The 17,070-nt window shown below is 34.9% G+C and overlaps 1 protein-coding gene across 1 annotated transcript in view; it reads left to right on the forward strand.

Moving 5' to 3' along the window:
• LOC126750158 (netrin-B) overlaps nt 1-17,070 on the forward strand; it is a 447,618-nt gene that overhangs the window by 425,564 nt on the left and 4,984 nt on the right. Inside the window, exons 5-6 of the mRNA XM_050459677.1 lie at nt 5,278-5,346; nt 9,949-10,141. Coding sequence (XP_050315634.1) covers nt 5,278-5,346; nt 9,949-10,141 — 262 coding nt within the window. The remainder of the gene's footprint in view (nt 1-5,277; nt 5,347-9,948; nt 10,142-17,070) is intronic.

A 17,070-nucleotide genomic window follows, 5' to 3' on the forward strand; every position in this document is an offset into this window, starting at 1 on the left:
AAATGTCAAGCTTAAAAAAATGTTTAATTACGAAAGATAAGTATAGTATTATATTTGACTTGTCAAAGGTGCCTAGAATACCCGAAAAACCTGCGTGTTTGTGGTATGTAAAACTACATTAACAATACTGTATTGTAACTTGTGCAGGTTTTTCAATTTTTCAGCTTGTATTGGTCGATGAGCTTTAATCTCATACTGGAGTTGTTAAAGGTCCTGGAGAAACTGGTGAAGGTGGGCTACAGGATCCAGTTTATTGTCTGGTTACTTGGCAACTCAGCCTATGCTGGAAACAAGGAAGCAAACTTTCTTGCGACAATGGGATCTGCCGAACGGCCGGTATGCCCCGAACCTATAATCGGTATAGCCAAATGTGTATCTGTTGCGTCAATGAAGAATCTGCTGGACAAGTCGACGCTTCAGAGATGTAGTGTAGTAGTAGCAACTAACATGTGCCACGCATGCAAAACACATATAGATGGGTCGTCCGTCTGTCTGATCAGATAACTACTGCACTCAAAGAAATCTGAAATTCGGTAGTGACAGGTCTGTTAACCATACACTGGCATTTAAGGCGCCGTATCCACACCATAGGTAATGCGGACAACTCGGAATGCCGGTGGTATTGAAAGAAGGATAAAACTGCAAACCACGTTATCGACGAGTGCTCAGCACTCACGCGCAACACCTAGAGTTTACGCAGCGACATTAAGTCTTTCAAACCAGAGTACTTCTTTAGTTTTTCTAAAGCTATTGGCCTTTGATAACTCTGGGTGGGACACGACGGGTCTTTTAGGAGACCATGTGCACCAGCCCCTTTGTTTGCTTATTGCCTTATAATTCAAATCATTGCTAGATTATCTAAAAAAAAGGTATCAATAAATATTTCCACTAAAATTGTTCTTACCACCATTAGCAGTTGCTGGATTATTATTCCTATGAAATTATCCATTAGGAAGAGAAACCCCAGTAGTTTCGTTTTTTCAGATAGGTAGTATTATCACTGATACAATTTTCATGAACCATTGGAGGTATTTCGGTAAAATAATAGTATACGACAATTTTTTACTATCTTTAACTTCTTCATTGGTGGAGTTTGAAATAGATTTTTCTCCATACAGATATAATAAAAATGTATTCCTATTTTTAATTATGAATCTGTCAGCTTTTTCAACTTTAAATGCTGCAAATCTCACTCGAGCATTTGCAATAGGATGAAATCAATCTTCTTGGCTTTTGCTCGAAATACTCTGTTTATTATTCCATTATTTTATTGCACTCCTTGTAGACGAGTATCTGCTTATTCTAACCGGTGCAAAAATTTCAAATTACTTTCAAATCTTTAACTTTAGTAGGTAATTGATTGTGTAGTCAAATAAAAGTAAGTTCCCTTTATTAATATCTTTCTATATAGGTATGAACAAAGAAATACCTCAGAATATGACAATCTGTGAAAAATTAACTAAAATAGTGACAAATAACGGCTAAAGTATTCGCCATTAGTATATTCGTCATTATTATTGCATATATTGCAGATATCACTGCGTGAGTAGACAAAGGAAATGTTTGATGCAAGCAAGAACGTCTTTTTACTTTTACTATTTCTATAATGTCTCGTTTGCCCCTTAAAAAATATAATCTACTTAAAAATGAGTGTTTTTACAGCGTCGCTGAATTTGTGTCTGCTGTTTAAATGGCTACTTCTGTTACCCGCACGAGCATTCAAGATATTTGAATATTTCGCTGCATTATCTCAATCCTGTGTCTACTTAATCCATATAGCGAGATAAAGGCTTTCTTACAGATTTGTATTTCAGTCGCCAAGTTCCCCAGCTTAAATCTGACTTTGTAAACGAAAGAGTGCTTTTTAAATAACTTTTTTCTTCTGACTGTCTTGGGAAGTAGGAAATTATGTAATGAAATGAGGATAAGCCGGCTATGCATTCACAATATTTCCTAGAATAAAATCTTAAATTATTCATTTTACTGTTATAATTTAACATTATAACATTTTAATCTTGCGTATTTACAAGGCTCACATGTTACCGTAATATCAATTTTTTCCAAATTGGCTTTTATTCACTGTAATAAGTTTTTCCAATCCTCAGTATTGTTTATTCATTACAAGCTATTTTACTAGTTACTATTAACTAGACTTAAATAATAATGCTATTATAGAGCTTTTAAAAACCTAAACTTATATAGGCCTCTGATCAACGGTTTTACCATTGATCAGATGGTCATTTTTTCTTATGACCATTCGAAAACAGTTGCCTTCATTCTGATTTCAGCGAAGTCGTACCAGGGTACTTACCTTGGAGTATTTAAGATAGTAATCATAGTCAAAATGTTAAGAAACAAAATAAAAACAATAAAATTTAATAAAAAAAGAAAGGTTACTAAAAGCCTTAGAATAAGAAGGTTAAAAATACGACAATTGCAATATTTTAAATTCCTGGTCAAGCGGCGTGGTAAAATTATGATATATAGTGTCAAGTAATTAGACAATTAGACATTAAATTCAATAGCTCAATTTGCTATGAATTTTCATTCTATTTTTCTTCTTCTTGCTTGGTGCCTCATAGGTCTACTTGGCCATTTCTCATTAATGGCATCAATCAATGTCATTGGCCGTATGGTATAAATCTTTATTGTAGGTAGAACCATTTTATTTTCTAAAACAAAGCATAAGAACATAATTTATGTATTAAATTTACAATTTCCCTCTAGATGCGTAATGCAAAAAATAGACTTTGGACTGCTAACTCTCCAACTGTATTTTGCCTCTATCAAAACCACCTAAAATATGCCTTTTCTGCCAGACGCACAATCTTTTCGTTTAATATCCATAGATATAAACCAGCTTAACGTAAATTCTGCACTATAGATTTTTTAATGATAATAATTTTTTTACAAGAATCTCGGATCAAGGAGGTCTGTTGTAAATACAGGCCTTCTCATTCCTCACCAAGGATTGTCGAAAGCCAATCGCCTTTAAGAATCCAATGAGGTGCTCTGTTCTGATAAATTTTATGTCAATTTGTGAAACTATAAACCTTTTTAATTTGTAAACCTCCCAGTATGAACGACAGGGCACTCCTTATTAATAGGTATAGCTACTGTGTAAAAATGGCGACTCAATTGCCAGTGTTCAGATAAATAAAACATCAGTCGCTAGTCGAATTTCGCGCTTCTTTAAGAATGTTCTATCCATATTGTAACGAAATCTGCTATTGGAGGCTGTAATAATATCATATAGTTCAGCAGGTAAAAGGGCTAATAAATCATTTTTACATAACTTTTTTAGAGATACTAACAAATAAGTAGGTCGCCGACTATGGCGACGATTGCAGGCTTAGACGGTGTTTTGAATTGCTTTGTGTGCAGATTGGTTTTTGATGATATAATAAAATTAATCATCAAGTATTCCGTATCCAAAAAGTTTTAGCACGGAAAATGTGAAAATATTGATTTTTGGGTTTTACATGTGAGCAAGTATTTGTGGAAGCATAATGCATTTTCTGATGCTCTAGGTCAAGAAATCAGCTAGCCAGAATTTTTTCTGATTCTTTTCCAGATCTTCTTTAAGTTGTAAAACTCATTCCTCTTGTTTTCTGTCTCGTTCCTCCTGCCCCTTTGTAAGATTATCTTTTAAATTAAGTAAGTCATCTTTCATGGTTCGAATCAGGTCTTCATATTCTTTCTTTAGGTCAGATTTAATTGTCTTTAGTAAATCTTCCTGTTTCTTGTCTCGCTCTTCTTGTTTGCGGTCTCGTTCTTCTTGTTCTTTCTTCTGTTTACGGTCTCGTTTTTCTTGTTCTTCTTTCTGTTTATGGTCTCGTTCTTCTTGTTCTTCCTTCTGTTTATGGCCTCGTTCTTCTTGTTCTTTCCTTTGTTTACGCTCTCGTTCTTCTTGTTCTACTTTTTGCTCGTCAAACTTTCTTAATAGTAGCTCCATCAATTTCTCGGTCTCCATCTTGCCCTGACTTCTTGTTAAAGGCATCCACTAAAATGAGGTTCCAAATATCCCAATTCTGACACCAGTTGTAACGAAATTCGGGAACACACTTTTATTGTCAACGTCAAAAACACTAACCTAACTCGCCTTGACTGTCGTTTAATTATTTCCAAGGTAAAAACTGACTAAACAATTAAAAACTGAATGAATTGTCACGAAGCGCGTCCTTTTTAAAACCCGATGGAATAGTTTCGAAATATTTAGAATTATCTTCATTGTTTTTGCCGAAAAAGACCAATAATTTTAGGAGAATACTGACAGTCAAAGCAAGCAAGTATACAAATTCTTGAAAATTAGAACTACAGGGATTTTCAATAATATAACCTAAATAACCTAAATTGGGGCCAAAATGGAGCTCTCGAACAAGATGAATTACTTAAAAACTAAACACTATAGATAAAAATAATAAACCAAACGTAAGTAGAACCCTAAAGAAACCCTACGAATCAACTTTAACTACAGAATACTAATAATAATAGTACAAAAACTAGGAAAATAAATACCATTTTCATAATAATATTAAGAGTGGCCTAGCTGTTAACTGTGAAAGGAGTCGGCTTCTTCAATCAATCTTACCGGCATGGCTTGTGTGGCCAGGCACTCAAATAATCTACAACTCTTCTCCACCAGTTCCTCTAGGACCTTGATACACTTGCCTAAGCTTCCTTATCTTAAGTTTTGAAGTTTTGTTCGGCTTATAATCAGTACAATCACCTATTTTAATAAGGCCCTGTTCAACTAGACAAGTGGATAATATTCTTCTTCTACTTAAGGGACAGTGGGCAACCAAAGGTAATGTAGTACACATAGGTCGTGTCCCACTAAGGTTTACCAGCATTATTTCAAAGCATTATAAATTGTTTAAAGAAGTTTGCGCAAATCAGCTGACTCGTTCTAAATTAATAAATTGTCGTTGTTAAGAGTTAAACACTTTATACTTATATAATTTTAAGTTGATATGTTATGAATGCATTAAAATCAATCTATTTGCTAAATAAGTCATACGTTTATCACGTGAACCATAACCATAAATCTAGGCAGACAAATCACTTTCATATGCAATATGACGTAAGTATGGTAACATATAATTGATTGAGCTGAATAACTAGCAATTAGTTTCTAAATTAATATAATAGCAATTGATTTTTGTACTTGCAAGATTTTGAAGAAAATATTATTTGCCACATTTAAAATATAGTTCGATTTATTTCTCAAATATTAACAATTGATCAATAATTTAGTAACAGCGTTTATTTTTCCAGATCATTGTGGAAAATGCAAAGCGGCAACCAAGAGGCTGAATCTCAACAAATATTGCAAAAGGGATTACGGTAAGTCGAAGCGCCTCAGATAAAAAGTCCTTTTCCCGAATTTCATACGAAAATAAACCCACTTATCCAGATTTCAAATATTTACTTTTGTTTGTGAATATTTGAGGCGCCAGACGACCGTCTTTATGTTTCCATAAGTAAGTTAACACTCTTGGAAATTCTCGTGCTTTAGTTCCCAGAATATTTTTGAATCTGGATAAATAGGGTAAATAAACTATACATTTTCGAAGAAATAAATAATGTCCAGGATCTGGCAAAATTATTTTAAAGTAAACATTATCGAGTTCGGAGAAGTTGAATTAGTTATTATGCGGAATTAACATTTATAGCGCGGACGTGTGAAAAAATCTTAACTCATTAAATCTGATATATTACAATATGTAAATTCAATGAGAATGAGAAGGATAAATATATATATTTTATATATATTTTACTACTAGCCAATGAATGTTTTATATACGAGTATGGCGCACTAGAGTTAAAAAATCTAGTTGATGATGGTGGCTTTTCATGCACTAAAATATTCAAAAAAGAAATAATAATATCAGGGTAACCATGAACTTAATATTAACATCGTGATGTGTAGTAACTCACCATTTTCTGTAATTTTTCAGCTTTAGCTTGATTTTTTTATGGCAATATCTTTGACTGATTCATGAATTATATTTATTAAATACTACAAGAGCATAAACTGTTCCTGACACTGCCGGTAATATCTACATATTCCTATTCCCTGCTATATTGATTGTATGTTATGATATGTAGTGGGGTCGCTCGATTTGTCCTTCTACACGTCGACCAGTCTTGTCTCTAAACCTTTTGTGTAGATTCTCCTCTTATCATTCTACTGTATTTTAACAAAATATACCTTATTCGTCGTTGGTTTTTCCCATTTTCTTAAAGCAGTACCTGCGAGCTCCACGTCTTGTGATAAAGTTAACGACTATTTTAATCCCGTTTTTTATCTTATTTTTTTGTATTTAGGCGAGTGAGACGTGAGATTTTTTGCCTGTCTCTACTCAGGTGCATTTACCCAATATGCCAGTAGTAGATGCCCATTTTGGTTTCTTCGAATACAAATGAAGTAAAAAGAGGTCAAGAAAGTTACATTATAATTAATCTTATCCACAAGTCGGTAAGAAACTATACATACTCTCCAATGTACGGTTTAAATCATGTCAGAAAAAAGGCGCATTTCTCATATCCTGGATAACTGCGTATAGAGAAGAACTAGGGAACACTAGACCAGGAACAGCAGATGCCGAAAAACAAAGTAAAGGCAGCCTCTGGCTTCTTTTTCTCGACCTGTGGAAACCATAGCCGACTTAAGCAGTTCTCTGGAGGTCACTGTATAACTGCTTAACCGATATGTGGAAAAGTTGTTTTAGGCATAACCAATAGACTGGTCTCCCCCTCCCCCCAAGCTACTAAGTACTACTACTACTACTACTACTACTACTACCTATTTAGCTCTATGCTCCATCCGCAGCAACATTGTCTGCAATTTTATTGTCTTCCTATCATATCCTGATACCGAACTTAGGTTGAGTCTGTTACTGTTTGCCTGTTGTTCTGCTGCCGGAACATAATATAGCAGCTAATTCTGTAGGCAAGTGCTATTAGGGAGGGCAGTTTGGCCTTCTGATAAGATAAAAATATTTTCACGTTGTTGATAGAGCGAATTTTCAACATGCTTTTCAAGAAGGTTATACATATCAATGTGCGAGATATCAAAATTATTCGGATTAAAATTATTATGCGGATTCGTGACCAAGGGCTATTCGTAGGAAGAAATACTATCACGTCTACAGTGAAACATGGTTTTTTATATCTCATCAACTCATCAACTGACTGAAAAATTATCACCACCACACAATAGTCCACGCAGATGACTTGGTCACTCTTTAAACGGAGAAATTTAAGCAATCGCTTTGCGAATAAATCCAGGTAGTTCTTCAAATTATAGAGGAATGGTGTGCAAAATATTTTTTATCTATTTACCCCGAAGAAGCTGAGATGGTGCTAAAAAGGAAACAGTAACTAACATCCCTTCTGGCACCCAAATTGTCAGAAACCTTCCTAAGTTATGCTCCGGAAGTAAAGTACCTAGGTGTCATACTTAATACCAAACTAAATTGGAACTTTCTCATTGCAAATAGTTTATAGAAAGTACATATCTCTTAGTAACACTGTATATTATATTATATAGCATAATATATATTATAACACCTGCAGTTTTTCCCCTGGATTGATTATGGAAATCTACACATCTATCATAAGACTTATGACAATGTACGACGGTATTGTCTGGGGCCACAACGTAGGTCAGGTCACAATTTGTCGAAAATCAGACCATGTTCAAAAAATGACTTGCCTCCATATAACTTAAGTAAGGAGAAACACACCAACCAGAGCTTTGGAAGTTATAATGTGTCTGACGCCTCTAGACATATATGTCAAGGAGGTCATCCTACACAAAATGATGCGCTTCTGCTGTACTGGAAGCTCGAGTTGTCCTTGCTTCGCAATCTTTGTTTTCAACAATCCCTATACGGTAAAGATTATTGGTACGGGTGGCGAGTATTACTAATATCTATTCGGAGTGCAGACAGGCAGTTCTTGCGCCGTCCAGACCACTCCTCATGTCGGAACTAGTCCAGCAATGCTATCGCACCCTCGTTTGCCATGCCAACCATGGTGAATATCAAACAGGTAATAAAATATTCTCACACTCACGGATGATCCTCAAAGCTGCAATTGGTCCTAGGAGTTTTTTAGCTCCCTGCACAAATTGATGATAATCTGGAAATTATCTCAAACTAAAGGGAAGCCATGTCTTAGAACAGGCATGTTAACTGGTTATTGAGAATTATATTGCCACCGTTTTAAAATAAAACTAAGCAGGAATCTATTATGTAAGGGCATCCAGCAATGAAGATGAGACATGGAGCATATACTTTGTAATTGCTCTTCTCTCTCGGCAATACATAGCAGAAATGTAGGCATATCTCACATATCTCTTGAAGAGATCAGGAGGTCGCTCTTGTTAATTCGCTGGACTGAATGACGATTGACGGAGAGATCTCCTACTGCTTTATCAGAGCTTAACAATGGGCCTACTAAGGTATACAGTGGTGGTTCACTCTTCAGTTATTGATACAGATTTCACCTTGTAATACTTCGACTATTTCCCCTTGTAAGATGGTGGAACCTTTATTTTTTGCCCTGTTTTTTTTTGTGGCGGTCTTAAAGAATCCCTTTAAAGGAACAATCAACATGAAGTGTACCACTCCCATTTTATCCGCGGGCTTTGTCACGGCTTTGGTGACCTGCCAGATTTCCTAAGTTTAAATTTGTGTCTTTAGTATTTGGGTTATTCTGTATATTGAATCCAAGCCTTTTCCCTTTATTATAAATTCAGGCAGCGAAAGGACATCAATTAAAGTTTCAAGAACTGTTGAGAAAATCTTTAAAGGGTTAGTTTCCATGCCTTCTGTTATTCCCAGAGAAGCAAGTATTTGTAATCGTATTCTCAGATATACTGGATATTTCCTTTGTTATTAAACTTGTTTAGTATTGTTCCACAATACTAAACAAGTTTAGGACAGACCATTTAACATTTTGTTAAAACTACCAAATGATGGAGAGCTTAAACCCCATTTACCTAAGACAGGGATCAGGCTTCAAACTGTTCGTGTTGCTTTCTTGCTGGTTCTTTCTAGAGTGTTAAATTGAAAAAAATCAATGCAAATATATAGGAAACTAACAGGGTCGATAAAACGCGAGTCTGAATAATTCTCATAAAGATTGGGGAAACTAGAATTATGCCTAAGCGCCTCTCACCCCAAGTCTCAAATTGTCTATACATAATGTGTCACTTCTGATTATAGAACCAATTTTTTTAATTTGTATTTGACATTACCAGTGATAATCTCAAAAAGGCGCAGTGCTTTAGTCGAGTGTCAAATATTTGGCTATTACTTTGGAATGTTAATTTTTTTTTGTAAGCACTTTGCTTTAATTGTTGGTAAAGCATACCAGCAACTTGGTATGATTTCTTAACCCGGGAATGTCTTTTCTTCAGCTCTTCACATCAGTTCAATATAAGTTCGTCGGACTACTAACATTTAGGACCGGATTGAATATTTCTTAATTGGATTATATCAGGTTTGGAATATTACAGTCTATAATAAAATATTGTAGTCAGTTATTATTGGAACAACGATAAGTCTTCTAATGACGAGATTGTACTATAATTCTAACGAATGTCTTCTATAGCTTACATGCAAATTTTTATGGTGCTTTTTCACTATAATCAATACGACACAATAATCCAATACCTATCAAGCAGAGAAGTTTGTTTAATCAGTTTGGGGTTTGATGTAAGCATTTGTTGTTAGGAGCATTTATACAGCTGGTTATAAATATTTTTTTTAATATAGAATGGGATTTTTGAGATATTTTTGATTTAGCAATATCAATACAGTTCACATTATATTCAAAGTTTGCAAAGGATCTTTGTATAAGAAAGTATAAATCCTAAATTCCATTAAACTTTTTACAAGAAGAGCTTAGTATTGAGAATGTTTTTTAATTTTCTAGCTATAATGGCGAAGGTAATCTCCCAAATCGAGAACGGCGACGACGAGCATACCAAAGGATGGGCCCGGTTTGTGATCAATGTAGAGGCGATTTACAAGAAATCTAGTAATTCCAGGATCTGGAAGGGAACCATGTCCATGCTTGTACCCGTGGCTGACTTAAATTGTAAATGTCCCAAGATCAAAGCAAATAGGTAGGTGCCAATAAAGCATATAGCAATATGCCACCAATTACTCTAATCGAAATGCGAAATACTGAAATCGATGTATGTGCCTTCGAGACAGTGATCGCTTTAAAATAGAAAATGATCTGGTAGTTAATAATATCCTGTTAGAATTTTTACATTTTGGTTATAAAATTCAGTTCAAAACTTTATGTAATTGTCATAATCATGATTTTTCTACTTTATATATGTAACTTTATTTTGTTTCAAGCCTGAACTCTTATAATTAACCTAATTTTTAACAGTGAGAATACATTTCACAAATTAAGTTATTTTTCACCTCGTCGGGCTCCGGATGCAACTACATCATTTTCAGCTGCGAATTACAAAATTTAGCAACGGTAAATGGGGCGGCCAAATGGCACGGGTAATTGTTGGTAATTTATTCATTTCACCGACACACCGGGCATTTGCTGCAGCACATGTCCTGCAATTCGCGGTGTATAAATTGCCCTTGTTTCACCCGGAGACTTATTGTAACTCAGGAGAGATTATGTTTGTAAAGGGAATTTATATGCATTAATCATATGAATTTAAGAAGAGTAAGTGTCCCCTGCCATATTGTAGTTTGATTACCTTAGTCCATGAGGTTATGATGTATATAATAATTTGTATTTATCAACCTGATCACAAGATCTTATTATATTTCCCTTAAAATATTAAATTAAAGTCATTTTGATAAGTTTTAAAGTCATTATGTCTTAACCCGTTCAACAAAGCCAGTACTCACCTGCCTTACTCTTGTTTTAGCTCCTTTAACCCTTATGTGACTGGGAAAAAAAACACCTTCTAAGGACGGCGTGGGTACCCGGGTACCTAATATGTATTTTATATAGAGCCGTGGCTTTTTCTGTGAATTTCTACCCTTAACTATAAACATGTACATCTGTGTGGGTTTTTCCCTATCTCTGGCGCCTCGGACTGTTTATGTTTTTGCACAAGATCAGTTCATATTCGTCAGTAACGCGTTATACCTACTTGAGTAGAGTTTGAATTACGTTAAATCTAAAGTATTTTTTATACGTTAAAATGTCGGATAGTGAGGCCGGTCCTAGTCGAAGCGATAGTGCAAGAGTAAGATGGCGGAAAACAAGGTAAAACAAATATATTTATTATTTTTACATAATAGGTAAAATGTCAAAGTTAATACAGAGTACAAAAGGAGGTAAATTAAATAATAATAGGAATATTATAATATGTTGACCTATTCGGAATCAGGAGAAGCTTAGAACACCTAAGTGATGAAGAAGAAGAGCCATTTATTGCTTCTGATGAAGAGGAGTATATTCCACAACTGTCAGATGGAGAGGGCGAGAATTCTGATGTTGAAAACGATCCTGTTGTAGAGCTAGAAGATTCGGAGTCTCATGATGATGATGACGTTCATCCAGATTTAGCTTCACAATTCCATTGGACTAGTAAAGATGGCACTCAGTGGAATGACTCACCTACACCACAACGACAAACGGTAGGTCGAAATATTTTGCGTGAAAAAAGTGGTGCACCAGCCTTAAGTCGTTTATATACGCCCAAAGACATTTTCAAAACTATTATATCTCCAGAAATGTGTACCCTGATTCTAAAATATAGCAATAAAAAAGGGAATAGAGTTACGGAGGAATATAACCAAAGGTTATTGGCAATAACTAAGCCGCCGAAAACATTTTCATAGGTTCAATAGGTTTGCATAGGTTCAATAACGAACATATTTCTGAAATGTGGAAGATGGATTCGCTCCCTTTGTTTCGCACAGCTATGCCTCGTGATCGCTTCAAAATCTTTCTAAGATTTATTCGGTTTGATGACCAGAATACGCGTATAGAACGTGCAAAGACAGATAAAGCAGCTTCAATTCGAGATATCTGGATTATGCTGAATTCAAATTTAGCAAAAAATTATCGGCCAACAGAGTGTATTACAGTAGATGAACAATTATTTCCATATAGAGGACCCTATAGGAGTTTACCCAGTACATTTCCTCGAAACCAGCGAAATATGGAATAAAGCACAAAAAGATAGAGCCATAAATTCAACCATTTTTGCATTCAACAAAGATGCTATATTGTGTCCTTATGTTCCAAAAAAAAAACAAGGCAGTGATTTTTTTATCAACTATGCACACAATAGGCGCAGTAGATAATACTTCTGTTGCAAAGCCTGAAATTAAGAGATAATATAACAAAACTAAAGGCGGTGTTGATACTATGGACCAAATGCTATGTGAATATACTGTCAAACGTAGAACAAATCGCTGGCCATTAGCATTTTTTTCAACATAATTGACGTTGCTAGTTTAGCTTCTTATTGTATATACAAGGAACCTAATCCTTCTTTCAAAGCTACTGATCAACGTCGGCGATTTTTAAAAGATCTTGGTAATGAGCTGTGTTCGTCAAGTATACTAAATTCCAAAAGTTGTTGCTAATCATTTTACTCGTCAGGCTATAGAAATGGTACTTCACCGACGAATGCCTGTTCCTTTAGGTAATCCAGTTAGAGAACAAGCAGTTTGTGAACGAGATGCATCTGGACGTGTAAAGGTGGTTGGTAGTTGCCAAATATGCCGAGAGCGAACCCAGAAACAGAGAAAAACTCGTAAAGCCTGTAAATCGTGCTCCAAACCAGTTTGTAATGAGCATTCAGTGGCTCAAACTATTTGTCAAAACTGTAATTCATAAGTAATGTTTTTTAGTGTTTGTTTGCTATGTTGCGTTAATTTGTACTTCACTGTAATTTTCTATGACTTCTTATTACTGTATATAAAATAAAACATATGAATTTAACTCTTAATAATTTTATTAGTATTATAAACATAGTATAGGTACCCGGGTAACCATCCAGTCAACTATGGGTGAAAATTTTTTACACCTTATTTACTTTGAAAATAAAAAAAAATAATTTCAAATTTTAACAATAACTTAAAAAAAACCAAATTAAGAAATGTCACAAAAGTACAAGCTTTATCGAAGGTGAGTTAAAAAGACATTCATATCTGAAAACTGAAAAGGTACCCGGGTACCTTTCCAGTCACATAAGGGTTAAACTTTTGATAGTTCAGGCATGGCGAAATAATAAACTGTCCTTGTATACCACGCCGCACTGGACGCCGAAATAAAAGACATATTCGACAAAGAAGTCCTTTTGCTTTTTTTGCTTTCGCTGCACACATATAGTATATAAGCCTATAGAATAGTAGTTTGCTGTCAGTTTACACTTGATAACGGTTGGAGATACTTACCAACCGAAACGTCGTGTTACATTAAATAAATAAGACAATGCAAGTTCGACAAGATGTTTTCACTGTACCATTGTCTACCACCTTCAAAAACTAATTAACAAGTACTGCAATCACTTAACTCTGGAGAAGGTAAGATTTGTCGGGGGAAGAAGTAAATCACAATAGATAGCTGTTTTTCTCCAAAAAGCTTTATTTACTTAGCTGCGTATTGTATTCAATTATTGTTTATTTTTTTTTACACAGTACACTGGCGCAAAAGGGCAAACCTTATCGTACTCGATTATCAAGAGTAACACCCGTGTTAAAAATATAATAGAATAGAACAGTGTTACTACAAGTTGTAATGTTCGGGAAAAACATGTTTTGGAACTTGATTCCACAAACATGTACTTCTCCCTAAAAAGAATTCCTGAAATACTTACGTTTTAGGCGTCTACAGATGCACTCGATATTCTTGAGTTGCATTTGCCTATCGAGTAGATCTTGCGGGTAAAGCTGAAGACCAAATGATATCCGCCACCTTACTTCTATGCGCCAAAATGTCGAAGGTTATCTCTGGATTTCCTATAAGACCTATGGCCCTCTTCTGGATAAAATCAAGCAACTTCAAAGTTTATTTGTGTGCAGCGCTCACAATATTTTTTTTTACTTTTTGCTACTTTTAAAGTATTAAAACCTGTTGCGATGTATACGGCCTTTCTGTTATAAAGAGAATCCCAAGTTTTTGAGAAGCTGATTTAGCTTTTCCGGCTACATGATCATATTGTTTCCAACCTCACACCTAACAAGCAAACTGACGAAGACAGTGGCAAGTAAGCCCGAACATAATAAGGCGCGGCAGAGGTAGCCTTTTTTGTAAATATAGCAGTCTGAGTTGCGTTAAACTCAATCAGATTGCCTTCACCACACTCCAAAATGTTGTTAAGGTCAGAATTAATAGTTCTTACTTGGTGACGCCTATGGTACTAAGGCCTTTATCGACTGAAGTCATCTGGTTGGGAGACTTAACGGAAGACACCAATGTACTGTCATCAGCAAAGCTGTAAATTGGATTAGAAGTATTGTTGATATTTAACCAGAAGAGGGTAGGGGATAATATGCATCCCTGAAGGACACCAACGTTAATTTAAAGTCTCTGCGAGGTACGTCTATCAACGACAACCTCGATGGATCGACTTTCGAGGAAGCTTCCAAGCCAAGCAACTAGACTTAATGGCAAACTAGAAAAATATAGTCTGTTTAAGAGATTTTCATGCCAGACCTTATTGAATGCCTTTGAAAATCCAGAGGGATTGCATAGGATTTACCATATTTTTCGATAGCCTCAGTCCAAACATGTGTGACATAGGCCTGACAGTGGTTAATGATGTTGGTGGGTATTTAAAAAGTTGTCAAGTTTTTCAATTACCTTGGCGATTGCCGGGACTAAAGCAATCAGATGGTAATTGATGAACATAATCTTTTTTCATTTTTTAAGTATCAAAGAGACCTCTTCTGTCTGAAAGAAAACAGTTTGCACAACGTTGGTGGTGGCATTCTTAGTGTTTAAGTCTTTAGGAACTTTTTCACGATTTCTATATGAGGGAAGACTATCTCTGGCATTGAATAATTCTTTCTTCCAAAGTCGGTGGTTTTGCCTTGTGGCTTACAGTAGAGTCTAATGCAAATATCTGACCAGGCGATTCTGCCTTTTCCATTAAGGTCAATACAATGGAATCACATTCCCTATTTAATGGTGGAATTTTTGAACTTTAGAAATCTCTTGACCAACAGCTTTTACTACAGACCAGAACAATCTTAATAAATTTGAATTTAAGAAGGTTGTTCCTCAATCTGTCATCATATTTTTCATTGCATCCATGGTCTGCTTGCACGTATTTCTCAAGGCAACAAAGTTGACACTATTTAATGATGGAATTTTTGAACTTCAGTAATCTCTTGACCAACTGCTTTTACTACAGACCAGAACAATCTTAATACATTTGAATTTAAGAAGTTTGTTCCTCAATCTGTCATCATATTTTTCTTTACATCGATGGTCTGCTTGCACGTATTTCTCAAGGCAACAAAGTTGACACATTTTGGTATGGTAATATTGTACGAATCAGTATCTGTTGCAAGAAACAGATCCGGGGGGCTAGCAAAGTCTCCCTGTCTATGAGGGATTCTGGTTGGTTCCCGTATAAGCTGCGTTAGGCCGTGACTAATCGTAAAGTTCTTTGCTTGGCGACCCTCATACTCAGTCCTGTTCGAATACTACAACAGTCAACTTGTTACTGTTCAGTAACCACTTGCCAGATTTTGTTTGCAGTTTTCTTCTATCTCTTCCTTCCATACCTGATAAATGTCAACATTGGAAGACGTCGGATGCCCAAGTTGACTGGAAATATCCTCCTACTATAACTGGACTAGACTCGATCATAATAATGTCCAATTTTTAGGATTCCAATTAGTATCCAAAAATACCATAGTAGAGACTACAATATCAGTAACATCAGCTTTAAAACCGTGGAATTCGAGTACTGAGTGCTCCAACCTTAATTGTTGAATTTTTTGAATAATTATCTATTATGGATTATGGATATCTCTGTCTATAGATTAATCTGACCATATGATTATTGATATTGACTTTTTTATTTGATTATGGAGATATAATTTATAATGATGCAATCTCTTTTGCTATATAAAAATCAATTTAAAAACTCAAAAATAATTTTATGTATTTTTCAATTAGTATTCCTTATCATTAGAAAACATATCAATCCCTTCTTAAATAAATTCTCAATTTGGTCTATGGTAAATAGGAGAAGATATCACATGTTTTGCTTTATTTATCGTATAATAAAGACTGACAAACCGCCCTATTTAAAAAAAGAGCTTTAATATCTTTCAACATAATCATCAACAGCAGGAATTGTCTTAATTTTAGAGCTCCTCAACATAGTACAGCAGGTTTTAAACATTTGTTTAGCTTTGTTGCTACATAAATGTGAAATAGCTTGTCAGAATCTGTCAAACATTCCTTTAAGAAATATAGTAAAACCATAATATCGCAAGAATAATCTGTTTGATGCCTTATTCTCCGTTTGAGGATTGTGCTTAGATGAACAGTTTGGAACATACCAACTAACTAAAAATCTACCATTTTAAAAACAAACTATATTTATTAATATCTTAGGCACTAATATTATACGGTTTTAATTTTTCTTCCCTCCCCTTACGTTTTGCGGTCAGCCTGTATTGCCTACCCTTATATATTATAAATAAATTTTCTTTTCACTAAAATTATATATATATTTTTTTAATCGGAATTATTGTATTGCATCTATTTCGTTGCAAGTAGTCATTTCAAGGATGCATTACAACTCCTCACCAAGGTGTTACTGTGGCACGGTTTTCTTATAATCAAGATGCACCCCTATTTGGCTCTTGTATTAAATTAAATTATGTCGAATATTATAAACTACAACTTTTTTTTGGCAAATAAACATTTGCTCTTTCTTTTTTTCTTTAATCTTCCTATTGCCTGAAAAACCATGGCAACCAGCCTTTCTGTTAAATTCTTTTGCAGGTCAGTCGCGTGAGATAGTAAATATAGGTAATGGCATACGTCCCCAATTTTGGTTTTCTACCATCGATTTAACTTTTGTTTAGATTAAGA

Source organism: Anthonomus grandis, chromosome 2 (genome assembly GCF_022605725.1).
Source record: "Anthonomus grandis grandis chromosome 2, icAntGran1.3, whole genome shotgun sequence".
In the NCBI taxonomy this organism is placed as follows: Eukaryota; Metazoa; Arthropoda; class Insecta; order Coleoptera; family Curculionidae; genus Anthonomus; species Anthonomus grandis.